General features: G+C 48.7%; 1 protein-coding gene across 3 annotated transcripts in view; it reads left to right on the top strand.

Annotated features, from left to right (window-relative positions):
- COL26A1 (collagen type XXVI alpha 1 chain) overlaps positions 1 to 25545 on the top strand; it is a 139586-nt gene that overhangs the window by 39467 nt on the left and 74574 nt on the right. For 2 of the 3 annotated variants that reach the window (XM_028110319.2, XM_088017175.1), the window contains exon 3: positions 17777 to 17880. In XM_028110319.2, coding sequence (XP_027966120.1) covers positions 17777 to 17880 — 104 coding nt within the window. The remainder of the gene's footprint in view (positions 1 to 17776; positions 17881 to 25545) is intronic. The other variant, XM_088017176.1, reaches the window with a different exon arrangement.

Raw genomic sequence — 25545 nt, 5'->3', positions numbered from 1 at the left:
AAGTCCGGACACGGACCCTGTTTCCCTCCCGACCCCAAGGCCCTCCGCGAGCCACCCTGGTCCTGGGACTGTGGCCACACGGACCTTGCTGGCCTGGAGACTCCGTCCTTCCTCGGGGCCTTCACGTTTGCTGGTCCTTCTGCCTGGCCTGGTTTCATGCCGGGAATAGCTGCATCTCCTGACCTAAATCAGTGCCTTTCCTCCCCGACGCCCTGTCACTTTCCAGGGGGCCACAGGAGGGCAGGAATTGCTTCAATCTCTCCTGTGCCCCTCCTCCCCCTGTGCCTCACGTTCAGGAGCTCAAGAGATACTATTGAACTGATGGCTCAGGATCAGGAGGATGAAATGAGATCCAAGAGGTCAGAGCACTTTGAATTCACGCACAGGGTGAACCGTGAATACTGCACTTCATTCTGGCAGAGAGCCCTTGTCTTATCAACTAATGCGCACACTTGCCATCGGGAGTCTGACGTTCAGAGCAAAGTGACTCGCCCAAGGTCAAAAGAATCGTCACAGGGATGAGGTCGGGTTCAGACTCTGGCCCGTCAAACAGGCCCCATAGGGATGTGCCTGAGGTTTCATGGCCCAGCTCCCTTCCTCCCCCAAATAAATATGTGTTGACCTCCTCCTGTATCCGCGCTCTGGGGAGGCCACCTGTCCTCGGTGAGAACCCAGACCAGGCCCCGACTCAGGGAGCCGATGATCCAGTGGTGGTGGCAGGGGCATTAGTCAAACCACGACAGAAACAGGCACTTGGTCACAGATCATCACTGCTGTGTGGGAGCAAGGTGCCCTGAGGGTGGCGCTGGAGATGCGGTGGGGACCCCCGACCTGTGGGCTTCCCTGAGCCAAAGATATTCTCAAGATCTTGGGCACCTGTGATTTCACCCTCTGCCAGCTCCTGTGTCTGCCATATTGTTCCTCAGGGTCACAGAAGGGCGGGAGCAGCTCCGGGCATCAACAACAGTGTCCCAGATAAATGAGAAAGGGGATGTGGCATCATGTTCTCCTATCAAAGGGCACTGTCTTTTCCAGAGTCCCCCTGCAGACTCCCCTGATGTCTCACTGGTCCGAATTTGTCCTATGACCCTGGGTGTCCCTGACTCTAAAGTGGGGGTGGTAGAAAGCTTCCCTGGGAGGCTGTTGGAGGATGATGTGAGGCGGGCATGTAAGAAGTGCTCTGGGAATGGAGGCTGAGGCTGGGCCATGCTGAGATATGAAGCAGATCCTGGGCCTATCGCTCCCCCGCCCACCCACCCCCACCTCCGAGGCAGCCCCTAGTGGGGGTGTAGGCCTGGGCACGCTCTGAACTTGCATTTTTCCACACAGAGGTTAGGGTGGCAAACCCCAGCTGGGCTCCCATAGCTGCCTTGTGCCTTGTGTTGCTTATAGTCCTGGCTGCCCAGGGTGTCTTGCCACATTTCAACCTCCTCATTTACACAGAAGCTTCCAGGTTTCGGTATCTTTTTGCCTTCGCTGCCTGTGGAGCTGTGGGAGACGCAGCAGGACCGAGCAGGACCAAGACCCTGCCTGCCCCCACCCCCTGGTCCACAGAGCAGAGTTCCTGGGACATATGGCCTTCTACCCAGGCAAGAGGAACCCCTTGTCCTGGCCCTTCCTTCAGCCATACTCCTCCTCGTGGGGCAAGGAGTCTGCGAGCCTAAGCCCCTCTTCTGGACCATTCTCTGGGTACCTGGCTAAATAGCCCTGAGGGCTTCTGGGTCTGCCCTAGCCTCATCCCTGAATCTGGGGGACTGTGCGCGGTGGGCACACCCCCAAACCCCATGGGGGCTGGTGAGGGTGGCTGTTTGTAAGAGTGGCTAGCATGGCTGTTGCTGGGTACTGGTGCTAAGGCGTGTCTAGGCCAGTGTCTGGCCGGGATAAACCCCAGTGCCTTGGTGTGGCTCTGAGAAGAGACGCAGATGTCAGGTGAATGAAGAGTGGCTGGCGAGAGAGTGCAGGGGTGAGTTTCCTGCCCGAGGGCGGGGGCACCTTCACTGGCATCTTCCTCCATGCTGGGTCTGGGGAGAAGGGGTTTCTGCATTTCCGTGTGGTTAGATTTGGGGATCCGCATGGCCATAATCCTTCGTGAGGCCTCTCTTGGCCGAAGGCTCTGAAGTCAGCACATTATCTCATTACATCCTGATGACATTTTTGTGACCAAAGTGTGCAGGTGGGGGAAGGGAGAGCGTGGTTGTGAAAACTTTGAGGCCCTATTCAGAATGCACTCGGGGGCTGGCATGGGCCCCCACCCTCTCCGCCAGGAGCCCCACACAGACCTCTTTGCTTGCATTTATTCTTTGACTCAACCCTTTCTGCAAATATTCATTGAAGGCCCTACTATGTGCCAGAGGGGAATGTGATGGAAAGTAAGACCAAGTCTTCTTCCTCATGGGGTTTGTATTCACCTACATACGAAAATGAGAAAAAATATCGCCTCATAATGAGCATAGGAAATTAAGATAGGGGTGATGTGACTGGGCATGAATTGGGACGAGAGAGAGAGCAGGCACGAGAGAGACCCTGAAAGGATGATGTTGATGCTGAGCAGAGTGAGGAGAAAGAGCCTCCATGTGATGACTGGGTGAGGATAGTTGGTGCAAAGGCCCTGAGGCAGGAAGGCCCTAGATGAAGGCCCAGAGAGTAAGTCAGTGTCCAGAAGCAGAGCAGGTGAGGAGGGGAGTATAGGGCAGAGACTGATCTCCAGGGCCTTAAGTTTGGACTTTTTATTTTTATTTTTTTAAATTAAAATTTTGAAAAAAATTTTTAATTTTTTTTAAGTATGGATTTTATGCCAGTGTACTGGGAAGCCATTGAGAGTTTTAAGTAGAGATGAGAAATGATCCGATTTAGGTTTCTTTTTGATTAGCTTTTTATTTTGAGAGCATTGTCGATTCACACACAGTTGTAAGAAAAAAGACAGACAGATTCCATGTGTCCTGTCTCTTTTTTGGATCCCATGTACTGTTCATCTCCTTCCTCCCAATGGTGCCGTCTTGCCAAAGTGTACGATGTGTCATAACCAGAGTATCGAGATGTTGACATTGATACAGTCAAGAGACAGAGTATTTTCTATACACCAGGTCCCCATATATTGCCCTTCTGAAGACACACCCACTTTCCTCCTGCCCCCAAGCTCCCCCAAACCCCTGGTAACCACTAATCTGTTCTCCACCTTTAAAATGTTGTCATTTCAAGAACGGAATCACACAGGAAGTGACCTTTCGGGAGCGGATCTTTTCCCTCATCATGATTTTCTGGAGAGTCATCCCGGCTGTTGGGTGTATGAGCAGTTCGTTCCTTTTTATGGCTGAGTAGTATTCCACGGTGCGGATGTCCCACAGTTAGTTTAACCAGTTAGCTGTTGAAAGACATCTCAGTTGTTTCCAGCTTGGGGCTATTCTGAATAAAACTGTCATCAACATTCGGGTACCTTCAGATCTTTGCAGGAATACAGGATTTCATTTCTCTGCGTAAATGCCCACGAGTGCAATAGAAGATTTTCTCCTATTTTCTTTCTAAAAGTTTTATAGTTTTGTGAAGTCCATGATGTATTTTGAGTTAATTTTTGTGCAAGGTGTGACGTTTAAGGCAAGATTTTTTTTTTTTTTTTTTTTGTCTGTGGATATCCAATTGCTCTGGCACCATTGTTGAAAAGGCCATCCTTCCTTTCTTGAACTGCTTTTGCATGTTTGTCAAAAACCATTTGGGCGTATTTGTGTTGGTCTAAGTTCTCTGTCTTATTCCATTGATAACATGCGTCCACGGTTGTGCCAATACCACTAGGCCTTGCTTGCTGAAGCTATATAATAAGTCTTGAAATTGGATCAACTGATCTGAAATAGATCAGATAGAATGAGTTAGGATGTGCTCCCTCCTTCTGCATCTTTCTGGAAGAGATTGTGTAGAATTGGTATTAATTCCTCTTAAACATTTGGTAAAATTCTCCAGTGAAAACATCTGGGGCTGGAGAATTCTTTTGAAGGAGTTTTTAAGTTACAAATTCAATTTCCTTAATAGTTATGGGGCTATTCAAATGATCTATTTCAGATTCAGTGAGTTAGGTGACTTGTGTTTTTTGGTGACTTGGTCCATTTCCTCTCAGCTGTTAAATTTATGTGCATAGGCCTACTACCTATTTCATTTCTGATATTGATAACTCGTGCCTTTTCTTCTTTTTCCTTTGTCAGTCTTGCTAGAGCTTTGTCATTTCACAGGTCTTTTCTGAGAACCAGCTTTTGGTTTCATTGATTTTTCTCTAATATTTTTCTGTTTTCAATTTCATTGATTTCTGGTCTTATCTGCTCCTGTCTCTACTCTGTCCTTCCTTCTGCTGGCTTTGAAGTATTATTCTCTCCTTTTTTGGAGGTTCCTGAGATGGGCTGGTTTAGGTTTTGAAAAGATTGCTGTCTGCCATGGGGACAGTGGGCACGGGCAGGCGCAAGGTGATGGTGGCTCACGCCAGGACACTACCTGGGGAAGTGGAGAGAAATGGGTGAATTCAGGATGTGTCTGGAAGCTGAGATGACAAGAGTTTGACCACAGAAGAGCAGGGGGCAATCACAGAGAGCCCTAAATGTTTGGTTTGAGTGGCTGGCTGGCTGGGCGTGTCCTTCATTAAGTTGGGGACCCCCAGTGGTGTCAGCCCTGGGAGGTGGAAACCAGCAGCTCTGTTTTGGCGAAGTGAAGTTGGAGATGCCTATGGGCGCATCCGTGGGAGGAGAGGATGCAAGTAAGATGTCGAGTGCAAAAGTCTGGAGTACTGGGAAGATTTCAGGGCTCAGGGCATATTGCATTTCATGGACTCTATGACGCCATTGGCAGGAAGAAGTACATTATCTTACGATCCCTAAGAATTAAGCCAATTAAATGATCTCACACCATCAACTGTAGTATGAACCCCAGTGTCCCCGATGTTAAACTGTAACAATGTGGGCAAGTTGGAACCTGGGAGAGGTCATGTGACCGAGGATCAGGAGCATGCAGACTGTGTTCGAGGCTGCGGGACTGGGGTGGCCTTGGGGATGACTAGATGGAGAGGGGGTGCTGATCCCCAAGCCATCCGGGCACCCTGACCTCAGAGGCAGGGCTAAGGTGGAGGGGCTGGCTGAAGTGGTGAGAAGGAGCTCCCGAGGCAGGAGGAGCATCCGCATGTCCCGGGAGGTGAGCTTCGGGATGGAGGGCATGAGGCAGAGCCTGAATCTCCCAAATGCTCTGGGAAACCTGGTAAGACCAGAGCCGAGTGCCCAATAGAAATGGCAACGCGGGGTGTCTGAGACCCTGGCAAATGCAGTTTTGGGGAGCGGTGGGGACGGAGGCCAAGATGACAGGTGCAGAGGAGGAAAATGAGATGTGAGAAGTCTCAGGAAGTTCTTGCTGTGAAGGGAGCAGTGAATGGGGCTGGGAAGCTGGAGGCAGCATGGGTCAAGAGAGGGATTTTGTTTGTTTTGAAGACAGGGGGTACGGGAGCATATCTGTAAACTGTTTTGTGAGCCGTCAAGAATGGTCCCGGAGAGAGGGGAGGGCAGAAGCCCAGGGTGGGGAACCTGCAGCAGGAGGGGAAGGGGGGCCTTGTCAGAGCTGCAACAGGGGGGCAGGCTGAAAGCAGGGGTACCTGCCACGCATGTGGGTTCACCCGCGTGATGTGGGGATGGTCTGATTTGGGGGGTGACTCTACCGACTCATGACATTCCCCTCCCATTATTCCCAGGGCTCACTGCGAGGCCCTACACACCGAGGTGCTCGGCCATGTTCCTCAAAGGATGCAGCCATCTTCTTGCTACCTGAAAACAAAACTGTAATCCAGCCGTGTCCTGTGTGGATTGTCCCATTGTGTGATTTTTTTCCTACATTGGATTTCTGCAGTGTGTGTGTGTGTGTGTGTGTGTGTGTGTGTGTGTGGATCGGAGTCGGAGGTATGTGTCTGTCATGTTTACAGACAAACATGAGGCCCAGGACCATGCCAGGCACCCGGTCAGTAGGCAGCTGGTGAGGAGAGGGGGTGCCAGGGGGTCCACCCTTGGACCCGGTCTCCCTTCAGGGAAGTCCCTGCCTCAGCTGTCTCAGATCCTGTGTTTGGTCTGGTCAGCGGTTGGTGCACAACTGAGCACCTAGGAGCAGACACTGGTGTGCAAGAACATGGCCCCTTCCCTCACAGAGCTCCCGTGTGTGTTGGGAGGACGGCTGGCAGAGGGAATGTGGAAGACTCACAGCAGTCGTGGCCCTGACATGAGACCTGGTCCTGGGTTTCCTGGGGGCAGTGACATTGGCGCAGAGATCTGCGGGATGAGGGGGTTTCCCTAGGGGAGGGGTGCGGTGGGGCGGGAAGGGGTGTGGGGGAGGCAACAGTCTGGGAGGGCCAGGCGGGGGGGCTGTCTCCAGCTGGCGCCACAGTGAGGGGCTGGACGCTGAGATTTCCCCGTGAGAGGCCTCAGGACCAGCTCCACACCCAGAGGAAGGCAGAGAGGACAAGCCGGGCCTCCCCTCTCTGTGCCTCAGTTTCCCTTCCCGTCTGCCTTGCTTTGGGGTGGAAATCACAAGGCCGTGCCTTGATCAGAGCAGAGCAGGAAGTCCGCCGTTACTGATGCTGCCCTCCTGCCCCCCTGAGCCCCGCCGGGGGCCGCTGCGGGAGGGGGGCCGCGGGCCAGGCTCAGGGCCTGCCTGACAAATTGGGAAGCCCGAGCCCCAGGGACTCGGGGGTTAAGTTTTCCTCGGCCTGGCTTCCCTGCCCCGGCTGTCTCCCTGGCCCCTCCGAGCTCTTTGATGGCATTAGAGCCAACCTTTTCCAGATGTGCTGAGCGGAGGGGTTTGCCGGAACTCTCCGGGGCTTCATCTGCCTCCTTCATTGCCCTCCGCCAGACGGCCCCCTGCCGGCCAGCCTCCCCCCTCCGGTGGGGTTGCCTGCTGCCTGCAAGGCCCTGCAAGGCCCCGCGACGTCCTGGACTTAGTACTTTCTTAAAACGTGGCCTTTCTTTCCTGCCCGGCCTCTGCAGCTGGCCTGTGTGGGTCCAGAAGCTCTCCGAGGCCGACCCCCGCAGCGTGGGGGCTTGTCCGGGCTGCGTCCCCCTCCCTCGCCAGGACTCCCCAGTGCCCTGCGGTCCTGGGCTCTGGTGGGTGGTGGGGGTGGGGGTGGGGGCTGGATGGAGGACACTACCCGCTGGGCCCGCTGTCCCTTGCGTCTGGCACTTAGGGATGACTAGCTGGGATTTGGAGGAGGCTAAGATACCCCCTCCTCTTGTCTCTGAACCACAGTGGGACAGCCCCTTCCCTCCCACTGGCCCGCTGCTATTAATCAAGAGATTAATAATCTACTGCCTCCCTTTCTGAAACCCCTACTCCCATTTCCTGTTGAGTCTCCAGCCTGTCTCGGTACCTCCCAGTCTGGTCCTCCTCACTGTGGTCCCTGGTGGGAGGAAGTGGGGCCAGGGCAGGAGCCTGTAGGCTGAAATGCCCAGCGAGGGAGGGGCACCTGCGCCCCCACATGAGGTCTCCGGGCTGGGGATGCCCAGACCTTAGCCCTGTGCTGGCACCCACCGAGGGGCCGCCTGATGCTTTGGAGACCCCCACCTTTGGAAGCCAAAGAGCCATGGCTTCCACCTACACACCTCCAGTGATGGGCACCTCACCCCTCCCGGGATCTCGTTTTTCAAACGCCCTCTCTCATGTGACCTTGTGCACCCAGGGCCACGTTTGGGGAAATATAAGACACATCTGCACCCTTTCTGGGGCAGTCACTGAGTGGCTGTAGGAGTTTGGGGGCCCTTTAAAGGACCTCATGACTTCAGCCTTCTGTTCCTCCTGAGAGGGTCCCCCAGGACCAACTGCTCGCGGTGGGGGTTAGCTTCCCTACGTTGTTGACCAGATAAGAATACACCAGCCCCAACAGGAGGCCTGGTTCGGTCAGAACTCTGCCACTTTATAAGCTGGAGTCTGACCCCATGCTCCTCTGCAGCCTCAGTTTCCCCTTCTGTAAAATGAGGCCATTCATCCCTGCCCTGCCCCTCTTTCTCGCCCAGCAGCCGCCTGACTGCCTTCCCCACCTCCCATCTCTCCCTTCCCATCTGGCACCACACAGCCAGCCACAGGTGGGGTCTAGAAAAGCCGATCTGACCACCACAGTCCTCCACGCCGCAGTCCCTGGGTGGCTTCCCCTTTTGGCTGGGAGGGGTTGGTCTCCTAGTGGGTACAAGGCTGTCTGTTGAGGAGCAGGAAAACCACATCAAGTCTTCTGTTTATTTTTTAATCTCTAAAATAAGAGCGAAATGAAGCTTTACTGATTTTTAATATATGCAAAGACAGTAAATAATACGTGTATGTATACATGTGTAGACTAATACATGTATATTGCAGGCTCGAACATGTTTTGCTGATCAGGAGCGTGCTCTGAAGGGCCAGGTGAGCGCCAGCCAGTGCGGTCTTCCTAAACCTAGGCCAGACTCCTTGCCTGCTTCGGGGGCTTTTGTACCTGCCCTGCCTTGTCTGTTCCCCGAATGCACCAGGTCTCACCCCAAACCACCTCCCGGCCCTCCTGGTGCTGGCTGCCTCCTCACTGTCTCAGCTCAGCAGATAATCCTCAAGCGTCCCCCGACGTAGGAAGCCTTTTCTGGCCCCTCGTTGTGGAGGTGGCCATGCCCTACTGGCCATCAGTGTCCAAGGATGTCCCCTAGCCTGACACCCTGAGCTCCAGCACTAGGCCTGGGAAGCAGCCAGCGGCTTTAGTGGAGGGGACAAACATCAGATCAATGACAGCACAGGTGGTGGTGAGTGTTTGGAAGACAAGCCAGGGTTCTATGACAGTATAAACCAAGGGGACGCAGCCTGCAGTGGGGGTGGGTGTGACTGAGGGCCGGCTGGTCAGGGAGGCCCTCTCAGAGGAGGCGGCACTTTTTCCGTGGTTATTTATTGAGTGAGTCACAACCCCCAGGAGAATATATGTCCTTGAGTTTGCCAGGTGACAGGTGACGGTGAGGGAAGTCTCAGGATCCAACCTTCAGAGGGAGCAAATGCGGAGAGGTCAGAAGTCCCTAGATTTGGGTTGTCTTGGGGAAAAAAAAAAAAAAAGCCCAGAACTGGTGAGGTGGGAGACACCCCCTGGAGACTCCAGATTGCATTTGGAGAATTTCAAGGTAGGAAGGGATCTTTGAGTCTGGTGCATCTCAGCGCAGACTTTATAGAGGGGCAGGGACTCACTCAAGGCTCACAGATGGGCAGAGATGCGTTGGAATGAACTAGAAACAAAGCAGCCAGAAATCCCTGTGTTTATCTTGCCTGACTGCATGTTTGCTCCCCTCAGGCCAAGTCAGCCTGGGCTGTCCTTGCGGGGGGCCACCCTGCACACATGCCCCAACGTCGGGATCTTGGTTGGGCCTGCGAAACCAAAGCAGCCTCATCTGACCTCTTAGATGCATCTGGGATGGGAGGTGGGGGGCAGCCGATGAAAAGATGGGCCCTGGGGTAGGTATGCAGTCGAGGGTGGGGAGCGGGCTTGTCCACTTCCTGGTGGTGCAAGCCAACTGGGGGCCCCGCTACCCACCAGCCGCACAGCTTGGGCAAGGACTCTCCTCATCCGCAAGATCATGGTATCAGGGGTCTGAGCTCCCAAGGGTTCGGCAAATATAACGCCCTTACATTCCTCTTCCTTTGCTGGGCCACTCTTGGCACCTGTAAAGCTAGGAATGCTGAGCTGGTCAGAGGCCTCAGGAGGGCTTCCTGGAGGAGAGGGCATTGGAGGTGAGGGTGGAGATGACTGGGCCTTAACTAGATAACAGAGGGAGAGAGAGAGAGAAAGAGGGAGGGCAGCCCTTAAGTGATGAGGGATGTGGTACGTTGGAGATTTGGAAGGCCAGTATGGCTGGAAAGCAGGAGTGAGGGGCTCAAGAGTCACTGGGGAGGCTGGTAGAGGCCAGGCCAGAGCCCTCAGGGCTTGTGGGCCACAGTGTGGAGTTTGCTCTCCACTCCACGTGGACACTGCAGCACCTCAGAGTCTAGAGGGAGACAGGATGGAGGAGCATCTCCACCTTGGGGGGCATCAGGCCTCAGAGGCCAATCTTGTTTCTCTTCCTGCAATACCCACCCTGGGAGTCATTCAAGCCTTGGCAGTGGGGGTCACTCCCGGGTCTCTGTGGCTGCCACCCAGGACCTCATCCTTGGCCCTCCATGTTGCTGCCAAGGTACAAGGCTCCTGCCACCACCTGGATGGCGGGGTAAGCCCCATGTGGGGGTGCAGCCTCTGCTGGGGAACCCTAGGCAAGCCGGGTCCTCTCCAGGAGCTCAGTGTCCCCAAATGAGACTGGCCTCCAGGCTGTCAGAGGTTCGGCCAAGGCTGTAAGCCCTGGGATTATGGCTGTTTGTCTTCTGGTGGGGGTGGCCTGGGGGCTGTGCTGAGTTGAAAGGGATTGCTTCCTGGGCTGGGGGATGGGAATGGGTGGGAAGTCTCTCTGCCCCTTGGGAACAGTCTTGAAACAACAGCAGGTGGTACAGTTGCCCCCTTACCTCACAGAGGCGCTCAAGACTGTGTGTGTGCGTATTTGTACTTTTGTTGATTGATTGATTTTTTATTTGATTTTTGACAAGTTTAGTCTAAGGTGTATCGCGTGGTGTTTGGATATATGTACACATTGTGAAATGATTAACCACAATCAAACTAATGAACATATCCCCCACCTCCCATACTGACCATTTTTGTGTGTGTGGTGAGAGCCCTTGGGAATCTCCTCTCTTAGCAAATTTCAGGTATACGATACGTCATTGTTAACGACAGTGATCGCATTGTTCGGTGGGTTTCTAGGCCTTACTGGTCTTATACCTAAAAGTTTGTACTCTCTTATCAAGATCTTCCTCTTTTCCCCACCTCCGAGCCTCTGGTAACCCCCATTCTACTCCGTGTTACTGTGAATGCCACTCTTTTGTTGTTGTTACTCCGTATACGAGATCATACGATTTTTGTCTTTCTGTGTCTGGTTTATTTCACTTAGCAGAATCCATGGTGTCACAAAGGGCAGGAGTTCCTTCTTTTTTACGACTGAATAGTCTTCCAGTGTGTATACGTGTGTGTGTACATATATCATTTCTTTATCCATTCATCTGTCGATGGACACTCAGGTTGCCCCATGTCTTGACTGACGTGGACAATGCTGCAGTGAGCATGGGGATGCAGGTGTGTCTTTGAGCTACCGATTTGATTCCCTTTGGATAAAGACCCGAAGAGGGCTTGCTGGATCACGTGATCATTCTTCTTTCTAATAACCCGAGGACCCTCTCAACTGTTTTCCACAGTGGCTGCACCAATTGGCATTCCCACCAACAGCGCACGAAGGGCTCCCTCTTCCCCACATCCACGTGAATCCACGTATCTTTTGTCTTCTTGAGCGTAGCCAGCCCAAGAGGTGTGAGGTGATCGCTCGTGACCTTGATTTACGTTTCCCTTCCTAGTTATTTATTGATGTGGCTGTAGTAGACGAGGTAGATGAGCTGGTGCTTGGGAGGACTTTGTGGTCTGGAGGGGCAACTGATATGGAATAGCTTCATTACCATGATTATAATTGAAAACAGTAGCTGTATTAGGGTTCTCCAGAGGAGCCGAACCGATAGGATATATGGAGATATATAGAAAGAGGTTTACAGTAGGAACTGGCTCGCGCAATTATGGAGGCTGAGCGGTCCCATCATGTGCCATCTGCAAGCTGGAGGCCCGGGAAAGCCTGTGCTGTGCTTCCAGGGGAGACCCGGGGTGTCGATGTTGTAATCCCTAGTTCAAGTCCCGAGACCCAAGAACCAGGAGTGCGGACGTCCAAGGGCAGGGGAAGATGGATGTCTCCGCTCCAAAAGAGAGTAAATGTGCCCTTTCTCTGTTCTCTTCAGGCCCTCAGTAGATTGGCTGATGCCCACCTGCATTGGTGAGGGCAGATTTTTTTTTTTTTAAGATTTTATTTATTTATTTATTTGAGAGAGAGCAAGAGCGAGCCGGAGAGAGAGCACGAGCAGGTGGGAGGGGCAGAGGGAGAGGGAGAAGCAGACTCCCCGCTGAGGAGGGAGCCTGACTCGGGGCTCCATCCCAGGACTGCAGGATCATGACCTGAGCAGAAGGCAGACACCTAACCGACTGAGCCACCCAGGTGCCCAGAGGGCAGATTTTCTTAACTCAGCCTACCAATTCAGTGCTGGTCTCTTCTGGAAACCCTCACACATGTTTTACCAATTAGGGGGGCACCAGTTAGTCCAGTCTGGTGGAAACATACAAGTACCCATCACAGTAGCTAACACTTATTGCATTCCTACCTGGAAATTGTGTTCACCTTGAGATGCTGCTATAACAAAATGCCAGACTGGTGGCTTAAGCAATAAACATGTACTCAGTAGAGAGCTCTTGAGTTTGGACAGTCCAAGATCAAGGTTAGGGAGCAATTGGACCCCAGGCGCTGCTGCTCGGCTTGTGAACTGCTTTGTCCAAATAGATTTGGGTCACCTGTTTGCAGCATCTACTAAAACAAAACCTATATCCATCCTGTGGGCCAGCAACGCTGCTCCTGGGAATATACTCCAGAGAAATGAAAACATGGGTTCACAGAGACTTGTACAGGAGTGCTCATCATGTCTTTCTCCATCCTGGTTCGAGACTAGAAGCAACCCAAATGGTCAATCAACAAGAAAATGGGCCAATTGGGGCCCATTTCTATAATGGAATATTATTTAGTAATAGAAAGGAACAAAATGCCCCTGCACTTAACAACACGGATGAACCTCAGGCTAAGGCTGAGTAAAAGAAGGTGGGCACAAACCAGTGCATGCTGCGAGGTTCTGTGTATATGAGATTCTAGAACGGGGGGGCGGGAGGGGAGGGGGAGAGAAATCAGAATGGATACGCCTCGGGGCAGGGTAGTCATTTTGGAGAGGGCACGGGTGACTTTGGAGTTGGGACCGTTGGTTTAGACATAGGTAAAAGTTTATTAAGCTAAGCACTAGATTTATCTATTTTGCTGCATGTACATTATATTTTAATAAAAAAGAAAAAAAAACCCACTTTAATGTGAGGTGTGAATTCGGTGCTTCACTTCATAGCACTTACTGTGGCCCGTGGTCGTCCGTTCGTTCATGTGTGTGGTTCTGTGGCCAAGCAGAGCTGTGCCCGCCTTCTTCATGCTTGTGTTCCCATTGTCTGGCACCCAGCAGGCTCTCAGTGTGTACCTGCTGAGTGCACGCATGAGCGTTGGGTTCAAAGCAAGCTCTGGGCAAGGAGCTGTGGGAGGGCTCAGCAGGGAGCCTGTGGACTCTGGCCAGGAGCGGGGTGCTTCACAGAGGAGGATGACAGGTGAGTCACACCCTGAAAGCTCTTGGGAATTTTCTCAGGCAGAGTAAAGGAGGAAGGGCAGGTAGGCAGAGGAGCCTGCACGTGCAAAGGCCCAGGGGCAGGAAGAGCAGGTTGTGCTGTGGTGGTAGGGGGTTGGCTGGGGGTGGCAGGAGGAAGGCAGCATAGAAAGGTAGGCAGGGCCTTCTTTACTGACTTAAAGAGCTTAGTCCTTAGTCTATGGGAGCCGTGGGAGTTTTTTGAGAGAGGGCAGTCACAAAATCGGATCTACATTTTAGAAAGAACACCGGGTTTGTAGACTGGATCCCAGTGGACGGGCTGGGAGTTCTTCATGAAATGTAGGAGGGGAAAGCCCAGCCTGGGCCAGGCTTCGAATACTGCCTGTTGCCCAGGGCACTCAGGGGAGACCTGAGGGGTCTGCCAGGCTGAGCCCGGGCCCTCAGGGCTGGCGAAGCAGCGCCACCTACTGGTGTGCCCTGCTCCTGGACATCACAGGTCATCTGGTTCCTTCTGGTCCCAGAGTGGGGCAGGTCAGCCCATGGCTCTCTGAATGAGGGGCAGTAAGGGACCTTTCTGGAGGACAAGCTTTCCCTCTGCTTTAAAGCCCGAGATCAGGATCTTGTGCAGATGTAGGGAGGGAAAATATTCCCTTGTGCCGAACAAACACAAATTAGTATTGGTAGGTTCTGCCAATTCTGTCTCCGTTTGGATCCTAGTCCCATTACGTTCTGGAAGTGTGACCTTGAGAAAGTTGCTTAACTTCTCTGTGCCTCAGTTTTCTCATCTGTAAATTAAGATTAGTAATAGTGTCCACCTGTTAGGATTGTTATGCGTCAGCACATGGACAACACTCAGAACAGTGTCTGGTGCATGGTGAATACTCAAAGCTCTTATGATACTTGTTCTTATTTCCATCATCATCATCATTCCGGGCGTGGATGGAGGGATGCCTGGTGCATTTGCCTGGCTCAGGGCCCGGAGGGGGAGGGACAGCCTATGGCTCAGGGGGCCGGAGAGCGGCCATGTGAGCAGGACAAGGGCCTGCACGCATGGCTAAGCAGTCAGACCCTCCTGACCGCAGCGGGGACGGCTGAAGGGCGTGGGCCGAGAGGAATGAGGTCAGATCTGCATTTTGCGAAACCAGCATCTGTGCACGCTTCCTGCTCTGGGCGCCTCGCACACGCACCCTCTCAGCGAGCCTCACGCCCTGCATCCTCGTCTCTGTGGTGTCCTCATAAGTAATGCGTGCAAGTCCATATCGTGAGTTAGGGGCAGTGCCCAAAGCCCACAGTCCAGGGCCCCATCCACCCCATGGTGCTGAGGTTACAGGAGGCACCCATCCATGGCATCGGCTGCCCTTGGCAGGATGCGAGCTGCAAGACACTTGACCCTTTCCCTGCCCTGCACGTCTGCCCCAGGTGGGGCTTCCATAGCCTTTCTGCTCCCTTTCAGCCGGAGTGACATCTTATTCCAGGAATCAGTGAAAAAACTGGCGTCTTTTATCTAAATTAAAGCCCCCTCCCTCTCCTAGCGGGGCCTGCTTCCGGCTGGGAGATCTGCAGCAGGAAGGCGGTGTGAGGGTGTGAGCGTGTGAATGAGTGCCTGTGAGTGTTGAGTGTGTGAAAGCACGTGAGCGTGTGTGCATGGGAGCACATGTGCGTGTGTGAGCATGAAAGCACGGGAGCCTGTAGGTGCACGCAGGAGGGTGTGTGTGTGACTGTGTGCGTGTGTGCTTATTATCACCTATTTATTATCTATGTGTGCTCCTCGGACCCAGGCTCAGCAGCCCCGATGGCCCACCAGGCCACTTGCCGTGGGGTGATGATGGGACACAGTTCCTCTGTCTGCCCTGCCCCTCTGGCCTGCCGCAGAGCTTCCTGGGGGGCAGTCGAGGGTCTAAAGATCTGGGTCCACTGTCCTGGTCCCAGCGTGGACGTCTCTCTGTGCAGACTCCTGGCTTCTCACTCGAAATTTCCTGCCCCTGGCTGCACACAGCCTCATGCCCCGCTTAGATCTCCAGGGGGAAGCTGGTTTGCCAGAATGTTCATGAAACATGAGCGAGAGGACTTTTTTTTTTTTTTGGTAAAAGAGAAATTAGTGTAACAGGATTGTTCAGATCGAGTGCAGTATTTCTGAAATTCGAGACGTGACTCGTGTGTTTTCCTGTCAACGGGGCATCTTGAAACGTCACTCCTGCTGCTACCAATTAATTCATAATTTTCCCATTCCCCGATTAAGTTGCTTGGTGTCAGCAGATTCGGATTTTGTGCAGTCACTTAGCTTAGCTTTGCTCTCAGGAGGAAGATGTGCAAACGTGATCAAGCAGCGAAGTCATAATGATGCATGCAAATCGAATAATAAAGCCAAGTGTATCCTCCTTGTGAGATTGGGTCCTATGTTTATGTGTGTATGTGTGTATTGGGGTATGATTAACATTCCATGTTAAGTTAGTTTCAGGTGTATAGTATTTGATTTGATATTTATATGTATTGCAAAATGATCACCACAATACGTCTAGTTAGTATCTGTCACCACATACAGTTACAAAAATTGTTTTTCTTGTGATGAGCACTTGAAGATCTACTCTCTTAGCCATTTTTATATATGCCACTCAGTCTTATTAACTATAGTCCCATGCTGTACATCACATCCCAAGACCTTTACATTTTATTTTATATCTGGAAGTTTCTGCCTTTTGATCCCCCCTTCTCCCATTATGCCTGCCCCTACCTCCCGACGCTGGCAACCATCAGTCTATCTGTATCTATGACCTCGGTTGTTTTTTCCTTAGATGCCACATATAAGGGAGATCATCCAGTATTTGTCTTTCTCTGTCTGACTTATTTCACTTAGCATAATGCCCTCACGCTTCATCCATTGCTGTCGCAAATGGCAAGATTTCTTCCCTTTTTATGGCTCCGTAATAGTCCATCGTGTACATACATCACATTTTCTTATCCGTTCCTCTGTCGATGGACACTTAAGTTGTTTCCATGTGTTGGCTCTTGTAAGTAAGGCTACGATGCCCATGGGGGCACAGATCTCTTTTTGAATTAGTGTTTTCGTTTTCTTTGGATCAGTCTCCAGAAGTGGAATTGCTGGATCAAATAGGAGTCCTATTTTTTCTTTTTTAAAAGATTTTTTATTTTTTATTAGAGAGAGAGAGAGTGCAAGCAGGGGGAGCGGCAGGTAGAGGGAGAGGGAGAAGCAGGCCTCCCGCCGAGCAGGGAGCCCGATGTGGGGCTCGATCCCAGGACCCTGGAATCATGACCTGGGCCGAAGGCAGCTGCTTAACCGACTGAGCCACCCAGGCGCCCCGGGAGTCCTATTTTTAATTTTTTGAGGAACTGCCGTACCATTTCCCACAGTGGCTGCACCAGTTTGCATTCCCTCCAACACTGCATGAGGTTTCCCCTTTGTCCACGTTGTCGCCCACACCTGTTGTTTCTTGTGTTGTTGATGGTAGCCATTCAGACAGGTGTGAGGTGATAGCTCATGGTGGTGTGGTCACACATCTTATGTCTCGGAGTTTTGTAAAATAGTGTCAAGCTTTTTTCAAGAAAAATATCAAAACTGCAGGAGCGTGAAATCTGGCCCCGGAATCCACAGCAGTTTGCAGGGGAATAGGGTCCCACAATGGGGCTGCCAGTTTTCATTGGTGTGTCTCGCTCATCCGTGAGGCTGTGATTTTCTCGAAGGCGGGACTCAGTTCTGTCAGTCTGTGACCACAGTATCCCATGTAGTTGGCGCTTAATAAGTGTTCATTGGATGAATCAGCCAAAGGAGATGATTGGGACAAAGTGTTAAGAGTTCAGGAACTTTTGGGTGGTTGGAAGTTGAGGACGTCCTAACGATAATTTTCTTTTCCTTCTTCATCATCTTGGTCAACGTCTTAGCTCAGGCTGCCACAGCAAAATATCACAGACTGGGGGGTTTCAACAACAGAAGTGTGTTTTCTCAGATGGTCACCTTCTCACTGGGTCCTCGCACGGCCTCTTCTCCGTGTGTGCATGAGCTCAGAGATCTCTTTCTCTGTCTTCCTCTTCTTATAAGGCCACCAGCTCTGATGGATTAGGGCCCCACCCTGATGACCTCATTAAACTGTGATTACCTCCTAAAGACCCTCTATGCAAATAGAGACACATGTTGGGGGGGGGACAAGTCTTCAACATACGGATTCTGGGGACACAATTCAATCCATGGCAGACATTTTCCCACCCTCGGTGGCCCTGCTTGGAAACTTGCCGGAAGGCAGAGCTGGGAGGGACTTTATAATGCATCCAGCGCAGAGAGGGGTGGCCACTTGCCCAGGGCTCCACAGCCAGTGGGCACAGAGCCGGGATAACGGGCTCCACTACCCAGGTGGCTCCCAGAGCCCTGGGCTGCGTGCTCTCTGTAGAAGTGGGATGGGACCTGGGGTGGGTGGGCAGGTGGATGGGTGCTCACACTATCCTGATGCTGCCCTTGTGTTAGTTACAGAACTCTGATCAGACCCACATACAGAGTGTCCTACCGCACGGTGACGGCGCTGGAATGGAGATGCTGTCCTGGCTTCACCGGGAGCAACTGTGAGGAGGGTGAGTCTGCCGGGGTGTGGGGGGCCGGGGGTCAAGGGCCAAGGGCTGGGGCACAGGGTGCAGGGGGACGGGGCACCGGCAGGACTGGGCTGCGGAGTCTCTGGGGGTTGCTGCCACCTGCCACGGGCACGGAGGTGGGGACCCTGTGTGCATTGATTGGGTGGAGGAGAATCATGAGTCCTGGCCTGGGGGAGGGGATTCAGTTTACAGCCTCTTTCTTCCGCTCTGGATCGCACTCACCCGGGAATGGGGGCAGGCAGAGAAGGCTCCCAGGGTCTCTGTTCGCCAGCCTTGGAGCCACGTCTGTTGTCCAATGAGGCACACGGATCTGGTGGGCAGCGGACTGATTGTCCTGCCCTTCTGTGTGGCTGGAGCCCTGGGGGAGGATGGGAGGACAGGGCCTAGAGCTGGGGCCTTCCTTCTGAGCCTCTGGACCCGGTCCCAGCCTGCCTCTGGAGCCCGGTGGGGCCAGGGAGGGCCCAAAGCAAATCCCAGCTGTGCTCACGGCCAGGGAAAGCAGGTCCTGCTGGACCAACAGATTTGCAGCCCATCTCGTTCCCAGGGCTAGCTGGTCGGCCCGGAGGCTCGTGGGTCAGGGTTGTATTTGGAAACGGTAATTTTCCATGACATGGACGTTCTGATCAAATTATTTTCCTTCATCTTTTTTTCAATTACCTAACTTACTGACTTTTGTTTTATGGATATGCTTTTATAAATTAGGTGATTATAAAGTTATAATAAGTTATAATATGTTAGGTATATTTTTTTATTGAAAACTGCCTAAAATGCTTTGGGTTACAAATAATAACAGGATAATTACAGAACAGTACAAATAATGATGATGCTTCAGTGGGCCTGTGGCCCAAAGCAGAGCTGAAGGAAGGGTCTGGAATGGAAAAGGGTCCAGTGGTGCCGCCCTTCCTGACTTAGAAGGCGCCTGATCCTGGGAGGCTTTTGCTCAGCGCTGGGAAAGCTTTGGGGGCACTTTTCTCAGCTCCTAGAGCCTCCGAGCTCCCCGCGACCCCATCCTTGCCTCAGCTGACTATAATCATGGGTTTTCCTGTTTGCCCACCCCCCGCCTCCAACTACCACTCGCCACCCTGCAGATTGTTTCTTCTAAGGGTAACTGAGCCCAGCCCAAATAGGGCCCCTTCCTCCCTCCCCTGGAAACCACTGAGTGCTGAAGCATGGACGGTTTTTCATCTCTCCTCATGTTCTCATTATTAAAGGAACAATCCAGTAAACGAAGTGTAAGTCTCAGATGTCTGAGTCATAAACCTCACGCAGATAGATAAAGGGCACATTGATCAAACTCATTGAGCGAGTGATTCAAAAGGGGGATTCGAGACACTGAGATAGATGCAGACTGGGGAGCCCAAGACCGCCCTTAGGTCTGATAATTCGCCGGAAGAACCCCCAGAGCCAAAAAGCTATTGTGCTCACGCTTATGGTTTATTATGATGAAAGGTACGGATTCAAATCCTCCAAGGGAAGAAACCCATGAGACAGAGTCCAGGAGGGTTCCACACACACAGAGCTGCCAGGTGTCCCCTCCCAGCTGAGGCATGGATAGCGATGAACTCCTCCCCTCACATGTAAAACACATGGACAAAAATGTGACCAGACGCTGGCAGGAGCCTCCCCTGAGTCTCCCCCAGGAGCAGTGGTTCACTATTTGCTAATTCAGGACCACTGTGACTTTATAGATCACAGCTACCATGAATAAGCAGAGTGAATCGTGTCTAAGTATCTAGAACTATAGGGATGTATCTAGAAATGTTTTCTTCTTATTGCAAAAGTCAAGCCTGTGTTCGGTGTAGAAAAGGTGAAGACAGGCAGAATCACACCTCTCAAGGTTGACCTTGAGTCTCACTTGGGTGAAAAGCTTCCAGACCTTTTTTTCTGTGCTTTCATACGGTTGTACTATTTTGATAACTTTCTTTTTCAAATAAGTGACCATGAATGTTTCTCCATGTCAGTAGATAGCTTTCGGTAGCATTATTTTTAGTGGCTGCAAAATTTGGGTATATACTTTATTAACTAACCCCCCACTGCAAGATATTTAAGTTGCTCCCAAGTTTTAAATTATTGATGACATTACTCCAGACATCCTTTTATTTTTTCTGACATAAAATTTACATACTCTGAGATGCACCTATCTTAAGTGTACACTTTGATGAGTTTTGATACGTGTACACGTTTCTATCACTTTCTGGAAAGTTCTCACCCCTCAGCAGCCACTGTCCTGATTTCTATCATCATAGATCAGTTTTACTTATTCTTGAACTTCATATAAATGGAACCATATAATATATACTCCTGTGCATGGTTTCTTTCAATTTTCAATAAATCTTTGAGATTTATTCATATTGTGATATGTATATCATCAGTACTTTACTCATTTTTATTGCTGGGTATCATTCCATTGAGTAAATAGCCACAATTTTATTTGTGCATTGTCCTGTGGATAAATCTTTGGGTCATTTCTGGTTTGGGGCTTTAAGAATAAAACTTCTGTGAACGTTCTTGTAATGTCTTTCTCTGGACATCTGTTTTTATTTCCCTTGGGTTAATCCCTACAAGTGGAATTGCTAGGCCAGGTTGTATGTTTAACTTTATAGGAAAGAGCCAAACTGTTTCCCAAAGTGGCTTTACCAAGTTACACTCCCACCAGCAAAGTATGTTCCAGTTGCTTCACATCGTTGCCAACATTTGGTGTTGTCAGTCTTTTTCATTTCAGCCAGTCTAGTGGGTGTGAAATGCTCTCTCATTGTGAGTTTAGTTTGAACTTCTCTGTTGACTAATGATATTGGACCTCTTTTTGTATGTCTATCTGACAAACTTACCGGTCATTCTTACATCTTCTTTTGTAAATTGTCTGTTCAAGACTTTTGCTCATTTTTGATTGGGTTGTTTTACTTGATAAGAAGTAGCCAAATTGTATTCCAAAGAGGTTTTAATGTTTTACACAAGCAAGGTGTGTTCCAGTTGCTCCACATTCTTGCCAATATTTGGTGTGTTTTAATTTTAGCTGTGCTAGTGGGAATGAAATGAAATGCAATTTCTTCTTTTTTAAGACTACTTTGACCGCTCTAGTTCCTTTGCATCTCCATAAAAACTTTGCACCACTTAACAGTGTCTGGAAAAAAAAAAAGTATGTTGTCATGGCGGGTAGGATTGTGATGAGTTTACAGACCAATTTGGGGAGAATAGATATCTTAATAATGAGTCTTCTGATTCATGAACATGGTATAGCTCTCCATTTATTTAGGTATTTAATTTCAGCTTCCAGAGTAGAGTTATTGCTTATCTCTTATTAAATTTATTTCTAAGTCTTTTAAGTTTTGGTGCTTTTTAAAAAATGGGATTGCCTTTTAAATTTTCATTTCATAATTATTTTTCTGCTAGCATATAGAAATATATTTGATTTTTAATATTGACTTCATATGTAAAAACCATGCTAGATTCATTTATTAGTTCTAGTAGCTTATTTATTCATTTCTTTGGATTTTCTACATAAACTGTTATGTCTTCTGTGAATAAAGGCATGTTTGCTTCTTCCTTTCAACTATTAATGCATTTTATTTGATTTTTCTTGCTTTATTGGACTGGCTAGAACTTCTGATAAGATGTTTAACAGAAGTGGTGAGAACAGATATAATTGCCTTGTTTCTGATCATGGCAGTGGGGGGGGGAAGTTCTCCATTTCACTGTGAAGTATGTTGTTAGCCGTATATTTTCTCATATATGCCATGTATCAGATGAGGATAGTCACTTTTAGCCTGAGTTTGTTGAGATTACTCATCAGGAATGGTGCTGAATCTTGTCAAATGCTTTTTCTGCTTTTATACTGAGGTGATCATTTTTTTTAATCCTTTATTTTGTTAATGTGACAAATTACATTGATTTGGAATACTAAACCAACCCTTCATTCTTAGGAATAACGTTATTATTACAGGGATCAACCACCTTTGGATGTATTATTAATTTTTCTATTTCTCTATTTGATATTTATCTGTAATTTTCTCTTCTTGTAATGTCTGCCAGTTTTTGGTGATGGGAGTTGTGCTGTTCTCATAAAAAGAAATGGGAAAATTTCCCTCCTTCTCTATTTTCTAAAAGCATTTTTTTTTTGTAAAGTTGGTATTACTTTTTCCTTAAATGTTTAATAGAATTCACAGTGAAACCATGCGGACCTGTAGTTTCTTTGTGAGGAAGTTTTTTTGTTTGTTTGTTTCTTTAGAGAGAGAGTGTGCATGCTCAAGCAGCGGGGAGGGGTGAGATAGAGAATCCCAAGCAGGCTCCACGCTGGGCATGGAGCCCGACACAGGGCTTGATCTCATGACCCTGAGATTATGCACGACCTGAGCCGAAATCAAGAGTCTGTGCTTAACTGACTGAGTTACCCAGGGACCCCTGTGGGGAAGATTTTGATAACAATTTTTTTTTTAAAGACATAAGGCTATCTGTGTGTTCTATTTCTTTTTTCTTTAAAGATTTATTTATTTTAGTGGGGGGAGGGGAAGAGGGAGAGGGACAGAGGGAATATCCAGCAGATTCCCTGCTGAGCCCAACACAGAGCCTGATCCATAACCCTGAGATGAGACCCTCAGCCAAAATCAAAAGTCAGATGCTTAACTGACTGAGCCACCCAGGTGCCCCGATGTTCTCTATATCTTAAATTTAATAATTATCTGCGCATTTAAAAAATCAAATTTACTAAGGTTTAATTGATGTACAACTTATTATATACATATAATTTACACACACCAGATGTGTACAGATCAATAAATTTAGACTGAATGAGTAATTTTCTACGTAGTTCTTGTCTTTCTGGTATTTTGTCCACCAAATTTGCCTCAGCCTTCCTGAACTCAGATTTCTGTCTCTTCAACTCAGAGAGATTGCCACGTTCTACTTAGTCTTCCCTCCGTGAGCTCTGGTCCAGAGGTGTCTCTAGGAATTGCCTTGTTTGTTCTGGACTGCCTCCTGTCTAGTGTCTACAAATAATTTTTCCATGAATTTTGTCCAATTATCTAGTTATTTATGGTGGGAGAGCAAGTTCAGTAGGAGTTAATCTATCATTACTGGAAGCAGAAATTGTGCCTTTTCCTTTATTAAATTTTTCTTTATAGTTCTCTGTATTATTTCTTAGTAGTTTTAAAAACAGTATGCTTCCACTCATCCACGCCACTATCCTTTGTGCTGTTGTCGTCTTTTGTTTACAATCTAAATCTGTGAAGAACCTCCCAATTCAATATTATAATTTTCTCATTAAACAGATTATGTTTTTAAAAAGGAAGGGAAGGATCATTTCCAGTGATCTCTCTTCCTCCTAGAGCTCTGAGCCTCCATCCAGTATCCCTTTTCTTTCAGCATGTCTTCTAGTGCAGGTCTGCTTGCCGTGAATTTTCTCTACTTAAAAAAATTTTTTTACTTTCTATTTTGCCTTACCTTATTTTTAATAATCAGTCAATGAATTGATTTGTGGCAAAATACACATAACCTAAAATTTACCATTTTAGCCATTTTGAAGTATATAATTCGGTGGTGCTAAGTCCATTCACAAGGTTTCGCACGAACATCACCACTGTCTAGTTGCAGAACTTTTTTATCCCCCCAAAAGGGAAAACCTATACCCATTAAGCAGTCATTCCTCATTCCCTCCTTCCTTTAGCCCTTGGCAACCACAAATCTGCTTGCTGTGTCTATTGATTTGCCTATTCTGGATATTTCATAGACATAGAATCATGCAATATGTGGCCTTTTGTGCCTGACTTCTTTTACTTAGCACGATGCTTTGAAGCTTCATCCAAATTGTGGGATTTATCAGAATAATGAATAATATTCCATTATATGGATATACCACATTTTGTTTATTCATTCATCAGTTGATGGACAGTTGGGTTGTTTCCACCTTTTGGCTGTTGTGAATAGTGCTGCTGTGAACGTTCATGTACAAGTTTGTTTGAAGACTTGTTTTCGATTCCTTTTGATTTTTACTTAGGATCGGTATTTCTAAGTCATATGGTAATTCTGTGTTTAACTGGTTGAGGAGTTGCAAAACTTTTTTTCGTAGTGGCTACACCATTTTACATTCTCACCAGTGTCGTACAAGGGTTACCACTTTCTTCGCATCATCTCCAATACTCCACTTTTTGAATAATATTTTCATTGAGTTCATAATTCTAGGTGTATTTTTTTCTTTCAGTGCTTGAAAACAGATTGATCATTCCGTTGTCTTTTGGCATCCATCGTTTCTGGTGAGAGGTCTGCTGTATTCCTTTTGTTGTTTCCCTTCTAGAATGTGTCTTTTCTCCCCTTCTGGTTGTTTTCCAAGGTTTTTCTTTATCCTTGCCTTTCAGCAGTTTGACTAGGATGTTATCAGGTCAGATTGTCTTAATTCTACTTGTGCTTCTTTGAGCATCTTGAATCTATAAACCCATGTGTTTTTGTTGTTGTTATTGTTGTTGTTGCTTGTGTTTATCTTGTTGGGAAAATTCTCTTCATTGTTTTTCAAATATTTTTTCTTCCCTATTCTCTCTTCTCTTGAGGGTCCATTTGCTCACATGTTAGATTGCTTGATTGAGGTTCTGCTTTTTCCCCTCTGTTCTTCAGTCTAGATAATTTCTGTTGATCTGTCCTCAAGTTCATTGTCTCTTCTGACATCTACAATCTTCTGTTAAGCCCATTTTGGATAATGTCTTTTCAGTTCTAGAATTTCCATTTCTGTGTGTGTTTGGCTTATAGTTCCCTGATAAGATTTCTCCATCTAGTCACTTATTATGATCATAATTTATTTTATATGCTAGACCTTATATATCATAGCTACTTTTTAAGTCCTTGTCTTCTGTTTCCAAATCTGGGTCATCTTAGGGTTTATTTGTGTTGCCACTTTTCTCTTGACTTGGGACACAACTGCTTCTGTCTTTCTTTTTTTCCATGTTAATAACTTTTGCCTATATGTTGGACACTTTGAATGATATGTTGTAGAGATGCCAATTTCCTTGAAGAATGTCCATTTTTGTTCTAGCAAACGGTTAAATTACTGTAAGTTTGTGAAGGCTTGGTTTTTATACTTTATTGGGTGGGTGTGTCAATCCCTTAGACCTGGGATATAGTTTTTACTCCTAAGGCTTGGTCTTTCTGTGGTTTCAAAGGCAAGGCCTAGGGGGAGAGACTCATGCTCCAGACTCGGAGACACTCAAGCTCTAAATCATCTTCCTCCTCTTGGGCGGCAGCTGATATCTCTGCTCAGCTTTTATAGCCTTTCTCTGTTGTTTTTTGCTGATCTCACTGGAATCTTTCCTACACATGCACAACTCAGGGGTCAGCCAAGGACTTCAGGGGAGTTTGTACACAGAGTTTGGGGCTCTCTGCTCTATGTAGCTTGTTCCTTACTAGATTTCTTCCTTCAGTTTCCAGGTCCTCTGGCAGACTTAAACCTAAACAACTTCAGTTTTTGACTTATGTTCTGGCCACCCTGCGCTGCTGAACTAAATTTGGCCCTCAGGGGGAAAAGCCATGATATGTAACAAGTTCTATTCTCTTTTTGCAAGGGTCGAATCCCTTCAGTTTCTGCTGGATTTTTGTTGCTCTCAAGGGTCCTCAAATAATCGTTTAAAGAATTATCTAGAGCTTATAATTTTTACCTCAAGTAGAGTT

The sequence above is a fragment of the Eumetopias jubatus genome, unplaced genomic scaffold, assembly GCF_037043125.1.
Source record: "Eumetopias jubatus isolate StellerSeaLion01/CBP00866 unplaced genomic scaffold, mEumJub1_p1.0 scaffold_12, whole genome shotgun sequence".
In the NCBI taxonomy this organism is placed as follows: domain Eukaryota; kingdom Metazoa; phylum Chordata; class Mammalia; order Carnivora; family Otariidae; genus Eumetopias; species Eumetopias jubatus.
This window is presented reverse-complemented; position numbering and strand designations above follow the sequence as displayed.